Source organism: Meleagris gallopavo, chromosome 3 (genome assembly GCF_000146605.3).
Source record: "Meleagris gallopavo isolate NT-WF06-2002-E0010 breed Aviagen turkey brand Nicholas breeding stock chromosome 3, Turkey_5.1, whole genome shotgun sequence".
Classification (NCBI taxonomy): domain Eukaryota; kingdom Metazoa; phylum Chordata; class Aves; order Galliformes; family Phasianidae; genus Meleagris; species Meleagris gallopavo.
This window is the reverse complement of record NC_015013.2, coordinates 61633518-61647876: the sequence shown is the minus strand read 5'-3', so window position 1 is coordinate 61647876 and position 14359 is coordinate 61633518. Positions and strand designations below refer to the sequence as shown.

The following is a 14359-nucleotide window of genomic DNA, read 5'->3' as shown; positions in this document are numbered from 1 at the left end:
CTCTTGAATCATAATATAGTGGGTTATCTTCAGGGAGCAAAATGTCTTACACTTGAAAATTGTTACTGATAAACAAGAATTGCTGTTTTGTTTTGTTCTTTGAAGGTATAATCTCCCTGCCCAGCAAAGACTCCAGAACAAACATTTTCTGCTTCTCTCTTCTATTGTGAATTTTGTTTTTTCTTGCTGTCCCTTGTGAAGAGGAATTTTTGAGTGTATTTCTGTAAACAAATCTACAGAGATCGTGTGGTCTCTTTTGCCTTCAGAAAGTCAGATGAAGTGGCGTGATGATGGGAGTTGGTTGTTTTTTGGGAGGAGCAGACATGCTTGGGGAAGAGTGCTAAAACTGGGGGTAAACATTTTCAGTTTAAAATAGTTTCTGTCGGTGAGATTTGACAGTACTTCTCTGTTTTCTTTTTCAGATTACAGCAAAAGCAGCTGTCATTTTCGTCACTCTTCAGTATAACGTTACCATTCCTGCCACAGGTATGTGCTTTGCAGGTGGTTGGTTAGCCATGGGGTAGTATCCTCAGACACCGCTAACGTGTTGTATGCCCTAAACTGAGGATAAGTTACTGAGTTTAAATGGACAGTAAAGAGATTTTAAGGACTTCACGTAAATTGTTTTGGTAAAACTTTCAAAGAATCGATTCTGTGAATTGCATTAGGGAAAATGTTTCTGCTCTGCTGGGTTCGTTCTCAATCCTGAAACCCAGTCTCGGTGGTTAATAAGTTCATGTTCTTACTCTGGTTATGCAAGTGATGATCTGTTCTACTTAGTGTGTGGAGAGGGGGGGAGGGTTGATAGTTTAACATAATTTTATAGTTCCCTTTCAGTGCATTTGGCTAAGCTTCCTAAGTGCACTTAAGTTTCCATTTTTATATTACGTCCTTCCAAAATCAAATTCAATTTGTGATGTGATGGAGAAGATTACTGTAAATGGAGTCCAGTGACCTAGCTCAGGGTGGTGGTTTAATTTGACTTATATTTGTTCAGCTGACAACAAATGACTTTTGCCTGAAAGGTTTCACTTTAAGAAACAAACTTATTGGCAATAAAACTGTATCAGTGCCTAACAGTTAATTCTGTTTCTGTCTTCTAGAAGAACAATCTGCAGAAACAATCTCTCTCTATCACTATGGCATCAAAGACTTGGCTACAATTTTCTTTTATATGCTCGTAGCAATAATCATACACGCTATTATTCAGGAGTATGTATTGGATGTAAGTACAAAATACTCATTCCTTTCATCAAGGTAATAGATTAGACTTTGACTGCTAACTTAAAAACTTTAATGCTAAAATTTAACTTTAAAATGCTAAGACATTTATTGGAACTTTCAGATGTTCTAATGCTGGTAACAGCTAATGTTAAGTGCAATAACATATAAATAACAGTGGACTTTCATTTCAGAAAATTAACAGGAAAATGCACTTTTCCAAAACAAAGCATAGCAAGTTCAATGAGTCTGGACAACTTAGCGCCTTCTACCTTTTCTCCTGTGTTTGGGGCACGAGTATTCTTGTCTCTGTAAGTACACTTCCTCTTGTGTTTCTTAGGAGACTGCAACTTAGCAAGATCAATAAGTTTTCAACTTACTCTGGTTTTAGCTGATTTTAATATTAAAGCAGGGGCAGGTTTCAGAATTCAGTATGAGTTGTATCAAAATTAAGTACGAAGTCCAGTAGCGTTACCGTTGCTCCATCTGAGTAAATTGAATTTGCTGTCAAATGAATAAAACGTGATTTTTAGACTCTATTAGGGTACTTCATTCTCCATGGGTTTTCTGTGTTGGCTCATTATTGTAAAATGAATGTTTAATGTATTATGCAGTGCATTTTGGCAGCCTAGGGAGTGGGCAGTGGACAAGTTGCTGTAGGCTGAGGTGAGCGTGCCCTGTCAGATGCTGTGCCCTTTGCTACTAGCACTGGGCTGTGTTTGTGCTCACCCCGCTTTCTGCTTTCAGAAGAAAGGCATAAGCCATCTCTTGTTCCCACTTGCACAGATGCTTGGAGAGAAGTATCTGGTTCGTTGTAAGCTCCTAAATTATTCTTCCCTTACAGGAGTAACCTATTGTTTAAGTTGAAGGCTCATTTTCTTATGATGATTTTAGAAACTTAAAATTGAAAAAAAAACGGTAGAGTATAATTTTTTCTGTAGCACAGTGACTCCTAAAAAAAAAGGTCCCTTCTTTTAGTTAAGCTCAAAACTTCTCAGCAGTTTACAAGGAAAGACTTCTGTCTGTGGTGATGTTGAAATAACCTCCAGCTCAGAAGGAATTCTTTTCTTCAATGAGCACTTGAATTGTTTTTTGTTCCTTATTTTTTTTCCTTTTAGGCTAATACAATTGTGTTTTGTTATTTTAGTTTTGTAAATGGAAATGCATCGATCTGCAGCTTTTACTTGTGTGTGGTCGTGTCAGTATTTATATGTGCACACATTAGATGTATAAAAATACATGTCTGTGTGTCCCTTCATTATTTCTAACTAGGAAACAGCAACGCTGTGTGACTTCAGAAGCTGTGCTTTTGTTTTCTAGGAGAACTATATATCAGATCCAACCTCTCTGTGGAGGGACTACCCACACACTCTGATTCCGTAAGGCCTCTTCCTTGCAGGACAGTTCGGGGGGAGGAAAGGGGTGTTGGCATTTTGAAGTCATATACAAATTGCATAGAAATTGCTGAAATTAAATTTATCACTGATGTATTTTTTGTTTGTATTGACAGAGAAGCTTTATTCTCTACCAGTCGGCAGAGATGCATTAATCTTTCTGTAGGCTGTTTATTTATGAAATGAAGCTGTGGTGAATTTTATTATTTTATCTTTCTGAAAACAAAGCTGACTGGCAACAAAGATCTCTGTTTCTCTTTATAGATAGCAATTAAATATATTCACTAGAAAGTTTCTGGAACGTTTCAAGTTTATGAAGAAAAAGTAATATTCTTCAATTCTTGCTGTATTGTACAGGTTTCAAATGAAGTTTTTCTACATCTTACAGTTGGCATACTGGTTTCATGCTTTCCCAGAATTGTACTTCCAGAAAACTAAAAAAGTAAGTTCAGAATGTAAATGGAAAGAACGCCAAGCAAAGCAGCTCGAATAGTGGAGTGATTCATCTCTTTGGGAAAGTGTGTTACCCTACATTTCCAACCCCTTTCTTATCTGTGTACTTAAGCTTTTCCTTATTGGAATTTTGGTGCTCTGATGTACATGTGAGAAGCAAATGTTTTGTTTTCACTTAAACCCTGTATTTCTGAAGTAAAATCACTGTGTGTCTGTTGTATAAATATAAATCAGTAGCATTTCCCATCTGCTAAAAGAACTTGATTTTTTCTTTGAACAAATGAATGGGAGATCTTTTTTTGTTTCAGAATCTTTTCTTGTTTCCTGTAATTGCTTGTCTGAATAATCTCATTGAAATACAAAATTGCTTCAGGAATCACAATACAGGTATTGAATAGAAGCAGTGAATAATGTGCTAAATCCAAGCAATATAAACTACTGGGTTTTGTTGAAAATACCACTGTCCTCAGCAGAATTTCTAGTTAGTATTGTAGTGAGTGCTGGAAGAGCATCTTTGCCACATGAGGGTTTTGTCCATTGTGTTTCTCAGAATTTAACTGTTAACGTTGAGTTCACTGTAGATTTTTGAAGCACAGTTTTTGCTTTTCTTGACCAACATAAATAGTCTCTTTACGTGTTCTTTGCTCAGGCTGTTTTTGCATGCACAGCTTCCTTTCAAAAACTCTTCTCTCGTTGCTCTGTGACTAGACTGAGTTTCTGCTGTCAGGATTCTGCTTCATTCAAGGAAATGAAATGTATGTTAGGTAACCACAGGTCTTTATTCCAGGACCTAGAGCAGGCTTGGGAAAGTAGCAATGACAAGGTTTGTTTTCATGCTGATTGCAGTGTCAGCAGTGATGTTATGCGGATATTTCAGCTGATGCTCCAATATTGCCACACTGGGGCAGTGATATCTCTAGAATTTGAATTAATATTTAAGTATTGGTTGGTTCTGTTCTTTCTTTGTTTTAATGTGACTTTAAGAAAGCTGCCAGAAAGTGGCAGAAATGCAGTATGCTTAACAGTAGTATTTTGTTTGGTCATTTGGGTTTTTAGTTTTTAGGTTAAGTTTTAAGGATATTTGTTTTATTTTGTCAAGTTTCAAGTTGACACCCCTTTATCACAGTTTCACCTCTCCTGTCTTGACTTCACTGCCTTACTTCTCCTGCAGGAATTGGCTTATTTTGCTCAGGTCCAATTATCTCTACTTCTGACATTTAAAAAAGAAAAACATGAGGGTTCTCAACTCTGCTTTTTGTGTAGTGGTGGGTAATTCCACCTGAGTTATTCCAATAGGCCTTAAGTCTGACAGTTTATGTAAGCAGGCAGCTGAGGCTATTTAAATGTTACCTTTGTTCCGAAGATAAAGTGCAAAAGTCTTGTTCTGGTAGTACTTGGAGAACTGGAGTGTTTGTAGTGAGTACGCTCGTATTTTCCCTGACATAACCTGTTTTTTGTTTTCTTTGAGATCACTTAGAGTAGGTTTTTAGCTATATTCCCTCTCTCTGTGTCATTGGGTGTTGTAACAGGTACTTCGTTTCGTGCTTTTGTCAGCTTTGAGGTAAAGTATTGGAGATGTAGAGTAGATCTTAAAAGATAACATTTTTAGGAGGCTTTCTTGTGTTTCTTTGGTTGGTTGCATTTATGTACATGATAAAACTGAAAGCCCCTTACCTAAAGCATAGGGAATCTTCAAAGGAGTTGGAGTTCTTGAGCACAAATGAATATGTTCTACCTACCATTTCAGAACGAATACTCATACTGTGATCTAGTATACTTCAGTGAGTTTTCTTTTCACAGGTGGTGTTTGTATCACTGCTTAGTAATGTAATTCTGTTTACTGCCAACAGTGTACCAAAATCACAAATGATCTTGAATTTTTTAAAATGCATAACAGCAGCTGTAAACTTCTTTTTGGTTCATAGATTTTTACTCTATTCCTGTAACGATCTGACAATCAGAATGGCAGCAAACATGTAAAACTGCAGAAGTTTATCTGGAGACACAATAATTCATACCAATTATGTATTGTAATAACTGCTACACGTTCAGATGAGTCTTAACAAAGAATTAAATTTACCTTTTGAAAAGCATTTTCAAATGCATTTTCTCACAAAAGTGTACGTCAAAAATACTGTATGTTACTGGTAAGTAAGCAGTAAGTGGTGTGGAATTTAAATGGTGTAGGTTGAGTAACTGAGTGCCAAAACAGGCCACATGGGGTAGCTGAGAAAATAACAATTTGTAGGACTAGGAAGCAATCTGTATTGTAACATCATATAGCGTTGTGTGTAATGTATATTTATTTGTTTCTTTTCACTAGGAGGATATCTTTCGCCAAATTGTCTACATTGGACTTTATCTCTTTCATATTGCTGGAGCCTATCTTTTGAAGTAAGTAATGTATAAAGTTTTACTGTCTTCATTCACTGTCCTAAAATGTAACAAAACGTTTGAATGCATGTTCTATTTGTTTTAATAGTCTGACCCACCTTGGACTTGTTCTTCTGGTATTGCATTACTTCGTTGAATTTCTTTTCCACATATCTCGTCTTTTCTACTTCAGTGATGAAAGATACCAGAAAGGGTAAGTAGTCAGCAGCTTTCAAATTCTTGTAACCTTTGTCTTGCAAGCCTCGTGCATTTTAACTAAGCAGAAGCCAGAGTTACAGGGAAGGTTGTGTTGTATTTCCTTAGAGGCCGCTGTCCTCCAGGCTAAAAAAACTTCAAAATTTTTGTTTATTAGAATTATTGTTTATTATAATTTTATTTTTTTTTTTACTTATTCTCCTATAGGAATAGATGTTAGTAGCTATATAAAATGGAGTTAAATCTCATACTGCTTTTATTAAAAATAAAAATAAAAAAATTTCCCAGGCACGTGTCTTGTAAAAAAGGCAACAGCCTGGGCTGCTAATGCAGTCGGTTCTAAATAAACTCGTAACACACTCATGTTCTGATAGTCGTGGTAGGCACTTTCTGTTGAGTTAAAATTAATTTTCAGAACAAAGTTTTGGTTTGTAGGAAAAAAATCCTAAGTGAGGCGTTTCTTAATTTTTGTCTTCTGTAGTAACTGAAAATAAAGGATTAGGACAAGTGAAAAATAATTGAGTCAAGTTCTTAACTCCCAGATGAGTTCTTGGAGTTAAGAGTAAATATTTGCTTTGTTAGTACTTGTATTGTGAGCAGAGAATTCATATAGTGTTTGTGGTCTTCTTCTATGCAGATTTTCACTGTGGGCAGTCCTTTTTGTTTTGGGAAGGCTTCTCACCTTGATTCTTTCTGTCCTCACTTTTGGCTTTGGTCTGGCAAGAGCAGAAAATCAGCAACTGAATTTCAGCACTGGAAACTTCAATATCCTGGCTGTTAGGTACAGTAAACTTAGGACGGCTCCTAAGCGTGATCTGTAAGCCTGTGTTAAACCTGTGTAGTGTTACTGCTAGTAGTAGTGGCATCAGTGGGCATGGCTTTGGTTTTAAAAAAAAAACAAAAAGCTTTTCAAGCACATTGAATTGAATGGAAGAATTTACAGTCTGTCACTGAGAAATCTGTAACTGGTTAAGAGTTAGGAAAATAAAACAAGATTAAAAGGAATATCCAGCTGTAGAGATGCCTTTCACATCTTAGAGTTATTAAACTGAGCTATAAATAATTGCAGTGACAATTGGACATCATATCCAAGCATCTTTGAATCTGGTTGAAGATTCTCACCACTTTCTCTGCCTTTATTATGACTTTTATTGCTGCTATCTGATGCAGTAGTTGGTTCGGCCAACCACTCAGCCTTTTTATGAATTAAATGCGTAAAAGGAAGTTATTAAAACATTGCCAGTGTCCACAGTACCCTACAGTCTAAATATTCAGAACTGGAGGACCTGTGTTCAGGTGATGGGTACCTTGAGTGTTAGAGAAAAGAAACGTAGTCCTTTTCAGTTTTGATGGAAGTACAGTCTTTGCTCTTAGTACACATCCAGTTTTGTTCAGCTGTGTTAAGCCCACTAACTCTTGCATCTGTGGAAAAATGGGTGTTAGGAGGAGGAGGGGAAAACCAGAAAGCAAGAAACATTTGCTAATGTGTAGTCCAGAAAGAACAACTCTGTTGCACTGGAGGAGACAAAGTAAAAAGGCCGTTTCCAGTATACAAAAAACTGTATGATGTGCTATTCTGCTTTCCTTTTTCTTTGAAGAGCAAGATGAACTTACTGCTAAACCTGTACCTGTTCCTTTTTCAGAATCAGCGTGCTGGCCTCCATCTGCTTGGCTCAAGCATTTATGATGTGGAAATTCATTAATTTCCAACTTCGGAGATGGAGAGAGCATTCTTCTTCTCAGCCTCAATCGGTGAAAAAGAAGTTTGTCACAGCTAAAGGAAAGAGCTCCAGAAAAGAAAGAGGTTTGTATTTTCAAGTTTCCTGTTACTTTGGTGTCTCAAAAGCAACTTTAAGTAATAGAGAACCTTTTATGATAAAATTGCCGAAGTAAATTCTGCGTTTTGCTCTCAAATGGGAAGGTTCAGTTATAGAAGCAATATTGGTGAATTTATTTTATTGATTAAAAAAAAAACTTGATTGATCTATAAAAGATGGGCTTGGCTTTCTCTTGTAATTGATGGAATGAAGGAATCACTGTTACAGTTAATGCAGCTTTGCAATTTATTGTGTCTAATTTTATTACTTGCACAAAATCTGTCGTGCTTATGTTGTGTTCAGTTATAAAAAGGGAGGAGACATTTTTAGATGTTCTCGTGATCGCTTTTAAGTTCTTTTTTCTTGCAATGAATTTCAGGCATATTTGTCAGTGCCTCAGAGTGAAGATCTAGTAAATAAGCTCATGTTGGGCTGTCTTTACTAATAATAGCATTTTGATGCTTCCTTTAAAGGCATAGGTAACAACTGCTTACTACTTTAATCTTACGTAAAATCTTTTGGAAATGAATTGATGACTCCTGGTTTGTGTCACTCTTCTTATGGGAAGATGAAAGATGAACAGTCTGCCTTTTCCTCCAATGAAATTATGTACACAGTTTATGTAGATAAATCTGTTGTACAGTTGAGCTTAGTTAAGTGCTAGCTTAAATAATTCCTGAACTTCTTTCAAACCCAGTCCCCTCAAAAGCTTATTTCCACATGATCTTTTGCTTGTTGCCAACCTCTAATGCTTTTTCAATACATTGAATTTACTGCATGAAGACAGTTGTACTGAGAACTGAGATGTGTCAGAGGTAAATTTTCAACTTTTAAGGGTTTTTTCTATTAAAATCATGCGTTAGAGTGTTTCTTACATCATTTTGGTTGTTTTCAGTTAGCACTATTTGGTGTTTGTCCATTGTTAGTTTTTAGGTTTTGTTGCCCATTGCTAACATGCACATATTTTTGCTTCAGCTGACAGATTTCAGACCCTGATTTTTATATTATTTTATTATCTTTGAGTTTGATTTGGGTTCTTGGGGGGCAGGATGTAGGATTTTATGCAATATACATGAGATGGTGTATATGAGAAGATTATCTCCCTCTCTAGTCTGCCCTCGTGGGGCCCCATCTGAAGTACTGCATTCAGGTTCGGGGCTCCCAATACAAGGAAGACAGGGAACTGTTGGAGAGAGTCCAGAGGAGGGCCACAAAGATGATCAGAGGGCTGGAGCACCTCCCCTATGAAGGCAGACTTAGGGAGCTGGGCTTGTTCAGCCTGGAGAGGAGAAGACTGCAGGGTGACCTCATTGCAGCCTTTCAGTACCTAAAGGGAGCCTACAAACAAGAGGGGAATCAACTCTGTATAAGGGTAAATAATGGCGGGACAAGGGGAAATTATTTTAAGTTGAAGGAGGGAAGATTTAGGTTGGATGTCAGGGGGAAGTTCTTCACAGAGAGAGTGGTGAGGTGCTGGAACAGGCTGCCCAGAGAGGTTGTGAATGCCCCGTCTCTGGAGGTGTTCAAGGCTGGGTTGGATGGGGCCCTGAGCAGCCTGGTCTGGTGTTAAATGGGGAGGTTGGTGGCTCTGCCTGTGGCAGGGGGTTGGAACTTGATGATCCTTGAGGTCCCTTCCAACCCGAGCCATTCTGTGATTCTATGATACTAGAAAAAAAATGGAGTGGCATTTTTATCAATAGAACCTGCAGGTGTCCTACTAAATCAGAGCTTAATGTTTATTTATTACTTTGTTTTGCTTGTGGAATTCATTTGTATATTTTCTGTTTAATCAGTGAGTTAAAATGTTAAAACTTTTCTTAAATTTCATTGATTTAATTTGGTAAACCTGTAGTTAACTTGAATTATGAATGTATTCGCGTAATAATTGAGCTATGACTGCCTTAAAGACCCAGGAATTTCGCAGCTAATTTTAAATGGGAATTCTAAAGAGAAGGTTGATCCCAAAGACTGGTGTTGTTTTAAACTTTTCTGTTTGGAAGATTCTTGTAACACTGTTAGCTCAGAACACTTGCACAAGATGTGGTGTTTTTTTTTTCTGAGAACTAAAACATGCAATTAAGTTGCATTTCAAACAGGTTTTTTTGATGTTTATTTTTGGGGGGAGCTGTATGTGAGTGTGGCAGGCTGCATTTGGGGAGCCAGGGCACAAAATGCCTTTCTTTTAGACTGTGCCTGAAGCAAGCAATAACAGTGGGAAAATGTTGGTGATGTATGTGTGATGTCCAAGCACTTGCTGACTTGTGTTCTTTCTTTTTACTTGTTTTGACTTAACTGTTAAGAGAATATGATCTCAGCTGGTTTGGATCTAGATCACTATTTGTAAGCTTTATAAATCAAGAATAACATAATTTTTTTGAGAGGAGCCCGAAGAACGCCTGACATAAGCTTGAGATGATGGTATCATTTACAGCCAAATAAAGAGACTTTGACTAGTCCTGTATGACTGATCAGGCCTGTGAGCAGTTTCTTTCTCACACATGTTGCTGTTTGGTTGATTGGTTTCGGTTTTTGTTCTCCTTTTTACTTCAGTTGCTTGTTAGCATGCATGGGAGCTTTGGGTGAAGGAAAGGAGGAGAGAGGGAATATCTGCAGTTATTTCTGTGGATTGGCCACTCCTTCTGGTGATCTGCAACACTTTTGGAGATGGAAAACATGAACTTAATCTGTTATTTGTACGGGAAGTATAGCAGTTGCTTTAAATCAGAATGGAGTGCAAGTTAGTTGAGCAGAGATGCAAGCAGTAAAGCTGACTACACACTTCTGCTCTTCTGGTCTGTTTCATAAATTTGGTCGCTGTAAGGCAGCAGCTGTGCTTCCGTGGGCTGTGGTGACATTAAGTAGAAGGGATACTTTCATTCATAGTGGTATCACGTTGCTCTGTTCCACTCTTTTGAGGACATGATAGATCCATAGACGTTGGGTCATTGTTGAGAGCTGTGCATAGGTACCACTTGTTGACTATTTCATATTAAAACTCTTGAGCTGACCCAGAAGTGGGAAACAAGTAGAGGGCTGCTGATGGTATCAGGTTCTTGCTTGGTGTTCTTAGGTGTCTAAGTCCTATGCTTGAGCTCCTTCTATACTGTTCTTATATTTTAACTAATATTTTACTTCTGTTCATCTTATCTATTTTAATATTTTCTTCAGAAAGCAAATGACCCCTATATTTTTTTTAAGTATATGATGAATTAACCTTAATTTTTCTACATGTATAAAAAGGTTGTAAAGGTAAATAAAGGAGTGCAAGTTTCTTAGGCATTAAAAAATGAAATAGGAAAAAGAATGATACAATGTGTACCATCTGACTCCAGATTTCCACAGGAATGTCTTATCTACAAGTTGAATATTTCTCTTTATCAGAGAATATCTAGCTAATCTTGATTTTCATTTTATAATATATGTAACACAACCATGTCAGTATTTGGCCGTGTCAGGAAACTGTGCTTCAGTTGTCTTAGTAAACTTTATATTTTGCAGTTGGTAAAAACCTCGTTATACTGTTGCATTATCATAGAATGGCCTGGTTGAAAAGAACCACAGTGATCATCTAGTTTCAAACCCCCTGCTATGTGCAGGGTCACCAACCACCAGACCAGGCTGCCCAGAGCCACATCCAGCCTGGCCTTGAATGCCTCCAGGGATGGGGCATCCACAACCTCCTTGGGCAACCTGTTCCAGTGAATAAATGGTAATAAATGGTATGGTTCCAGTTATAAATGGTAATGATGAGATTTAACAAAATAGATGCATCAGAGAAGAAGTTAATGACTGTTTAGGACCTACTAAAATGCAGTAAAATGATAAAGTGTCTCATTCTACTTGATTTTATTTTTTTTTTTTGTAGAAAATGGAATAAATGGGACAGTGACCTCAAATGGAGCAGACTCGCCTCGTAGCAGGAAGGATAAATCCTCGTAAAACTGGGTTTTATTAAGTTAATTGACAAGTGTCCCCAAAGAATCTGCTTTTTACATGGATGGCCCTTCAGCACTAGAGATGTAATGGATTAAAGAAAATACAAATCATGTTTTTTGATTATTGCTATTGTTTTGTGAAACTTTTTTTAAAAGCCATTTTGACTAAAAGAAAAGGTTTATCTGTCTTCAAACAAACGCGTGGGGGGTGGGGGGACAAAACACTTTTTAAATAACATTGACACTTTTTTAAACACTTACTGTGATGAAATAACTTCACTTAATGAGGATCACTGATGCAATGTATTATTTCTTTCCAGTTTTTGTAATCTTGGTGATATATACTGTTTTCCAACTTCACTTTTTCCTAGTTCTTCAAAACTTCAAATATATTATGAAATTGAAGTAAAAATGTAGTATGCATTTTCAGATACTCTGACTTTTAAGTTAATTACCTTGATTCAAATTTGCAGATCAAATTGGAATTCTAGGACCACAAAAGTAAACTTATTTTATTTTGTAGTTCTAGCTACACGATGTCTGCTCAAAGAATTGCCCCATATCATTAAAGCAAAACTGAACTGATTGGAAATGTTGCAGAGTCTTATTGCTCGTTGGTTAGAAATGTTTTACAAGGAACAGAGAAACCTTTCTGAGACAAAGCTTTAGCACTTGAAAATTAGAAGGGAAAAGTGTATGTCATAGAGTTGATTTGAGTAGCACTGTTAACTCCTGTCTGTACTTTTAAAGTGTACATATCTTGGACAGTTACTGTGCGTTGGACCTTCTTTCAAAACCTGTCTTTCTGATTTTAGAAGGGGAGATTCTTACAATGTGTTGTTTGTTTTAGGTGGGGAGGCATCTAATGCTCCACAAAGAGGGAATTTGTTAGATAAATGGATCAAGTTTTGACAAACATTCCTTTATTCTAAATGCTTTGCCTTGTTTCGCCTCTGTTAGGAAATAGTTTGATTTCTCCTATATATATATTTTTATGAAAGAATATTTAAAAGCTACGACTTCTTAAAACTGGTATATTGTGTGTGCCCTTTGCTACAGCTGGAGGAATCTGGATTTAAGATTTTTTCCATTTTCTGTCTTTGATAATTGTATTAAATGTGAAGCCTTGTCCAGTTAATTTTTCAATTTAATATGCAGTTAATGTTTTTCTTGTGTATCCTTTTGTAATGGGAATCATTCGACTTGGGAATGAGTAAAAGATTTTTATTCAGTCTTGAGAAGTTACTAAATCAGGCTTTCGGGTTAACCCAGTGTTAGAATGCTTATGGATTGAGTAGGAGTAATTATAAGCAATCAAACTGAGAAATAGGTTAACTAAAAATTGTTACTATAATTGAGTTTATACCCAACAACAACAACAAAATCTGCATTCTGTATCTTACACAGTTCGGTTGCTTACTATACAGAATAAAATTTCTAGTAAAAAGTCTTGACTACATGTAACTATCCGTTCTTCAGTCATACAGTGCTATTTAGAGTTACTACCATTTAATTTGTTACATGTTCCAGGTTGTTCAAGTCACTGTTTTGATACTTGCTTCACAGCTCCTGAAGTGTACTTGGCAGACTTGGACTTAGTTAACTTGAGAACTCTGGAGCAGCACGCCCTTTAATGCACCCAGTCTCCTTCAGTAGGTGTAGTTATTTTTATGTACTGATCTGAAAAAAAGAAAACTCAAGTGATGGAACTATGAGTCTATTCAATCTGACCATGAAACTGGAAATTTGGAATGCAGAAATGCTGAGGGAATTGATAAATCAAATACTGCACAAAAATCACATTTCACATCTGATATTTCTAACAGAGGCGTGCATAGATTCTGTGTGCCTTGCTCTCAAGTTGTACCTTAAGCCAAAAGGGGCAAATGTTTAAAGTTTCTTGTCTGGTACTTTGACTATAAATCAAGTCTGCGTGTGATATCTCGTTGTCTTGGTATTGTCAGAATCATAAGTGATGGAGAAAGAAATTATAGAGGGAGCTTTTAAGGTACTTCTTCAGCTCTTCGATACATTGGAGTCTGAGGACTGTGATTGCTGTGTCCCTAAAGCAAACTGTTTTTGTAAAGCTCATTGTTTGTCACGGGAGTCTTGAAATGTCAACTTCAGATTCACTTCTAAAAACTTCAGAAGAGTGTGTTCTTGCCTGTTAATATTGACATTGCTTTTGTCTCCTGTTGGCCTTATGGATGTTCTTGGCCTTTGGACTTTACAAAAAGAATTTTTACTTCCACGCTGGCTTAATCTTCATCTTTGCCTTATAGGACTCATTGCTTTCTGACGAGTGATATAGAATGATTTCTCTTGTTCTTGGATTTGAACAGAGCATTGAATGCTAGTTTCTTTCATCTTCTTATGTCATAGTTAAAAATACACATTCATAGTTTTGGAGGAGGCATTCCTGACTTCCTGCAGAAGCAATAATTTTTTAATTTCTACCTTGTGCTGAAAACCTCTGTGAATTTAGGACATTTTGAGATTTCTGTTTCCAATTTGTTACTTGCTTTGGCATAAGATTATTCTTTCCCGTTTGGATAACTTCCTTTGAGTTGCTTAAATTCTGATTTTCAAACCTTATCGCATTTCATCTCTCTGTTTGTAATCTGGGATTCATTAGGATAGAAGATCAGTTGTCTAATAATGTTTTCAAAGTTACGCTATCAGGAAAATCAGAAATGGAAATGACTGAAGAGTTTGTTATTATGCTCCTATGCCTAACTGTAATGCTTTTTGCTTAGGCTGTAGCAATTTATCCTGATCAGTTATTAGATCCCACAAAGAGAAGGCTTTGTCCATGTAAATAGATGTGAAGTGAATGATCCACACAGACTGTGGTTAAGGGTTTTAATTTTATTGTTATACCTCTCTCCCCCAACCTTGGAAGAACTCTTTCTAGACTTCTAACTGATGATCCTGAGCCTTTTTTTTTTTT

The 14359-nt window shown here is 36.7% G+C and overlaps 1 protein-coding gene across 1 annotated transcript; it reads left to right on the top strand.

Annotated features, from left to right (window-relative positions):
- The first annotated feature begins 380 nt into the window (after positions 1-380).
- Positions 381-12640, top strand: TRAM1 (translocation associated membrane protein 1). The gene is made up of 10 exons (XM_010709031.3): positions 381-486; positions 1104-1225; positions 1416-1532; positions 2542-2600; positions 2973-3057; positions 5392-5462; positions 5551-5655; positions 6295-6438; positions 7301-7461; positions 11340-12640. Exons 2-10 carry the CDS (start codon positions 1175-1177, stop codon positions 11411-11413), a joined length of 867 nt encoding a protein of 288 aa, XP_010707333.2. The 5' UTR covers positions 381-486; positions 1104-1174; the 3' UTR covers positions 11414-12640.
- The last annotated feature ends 1719 nt before the right edge of the window (positions 12641-14359 follow it).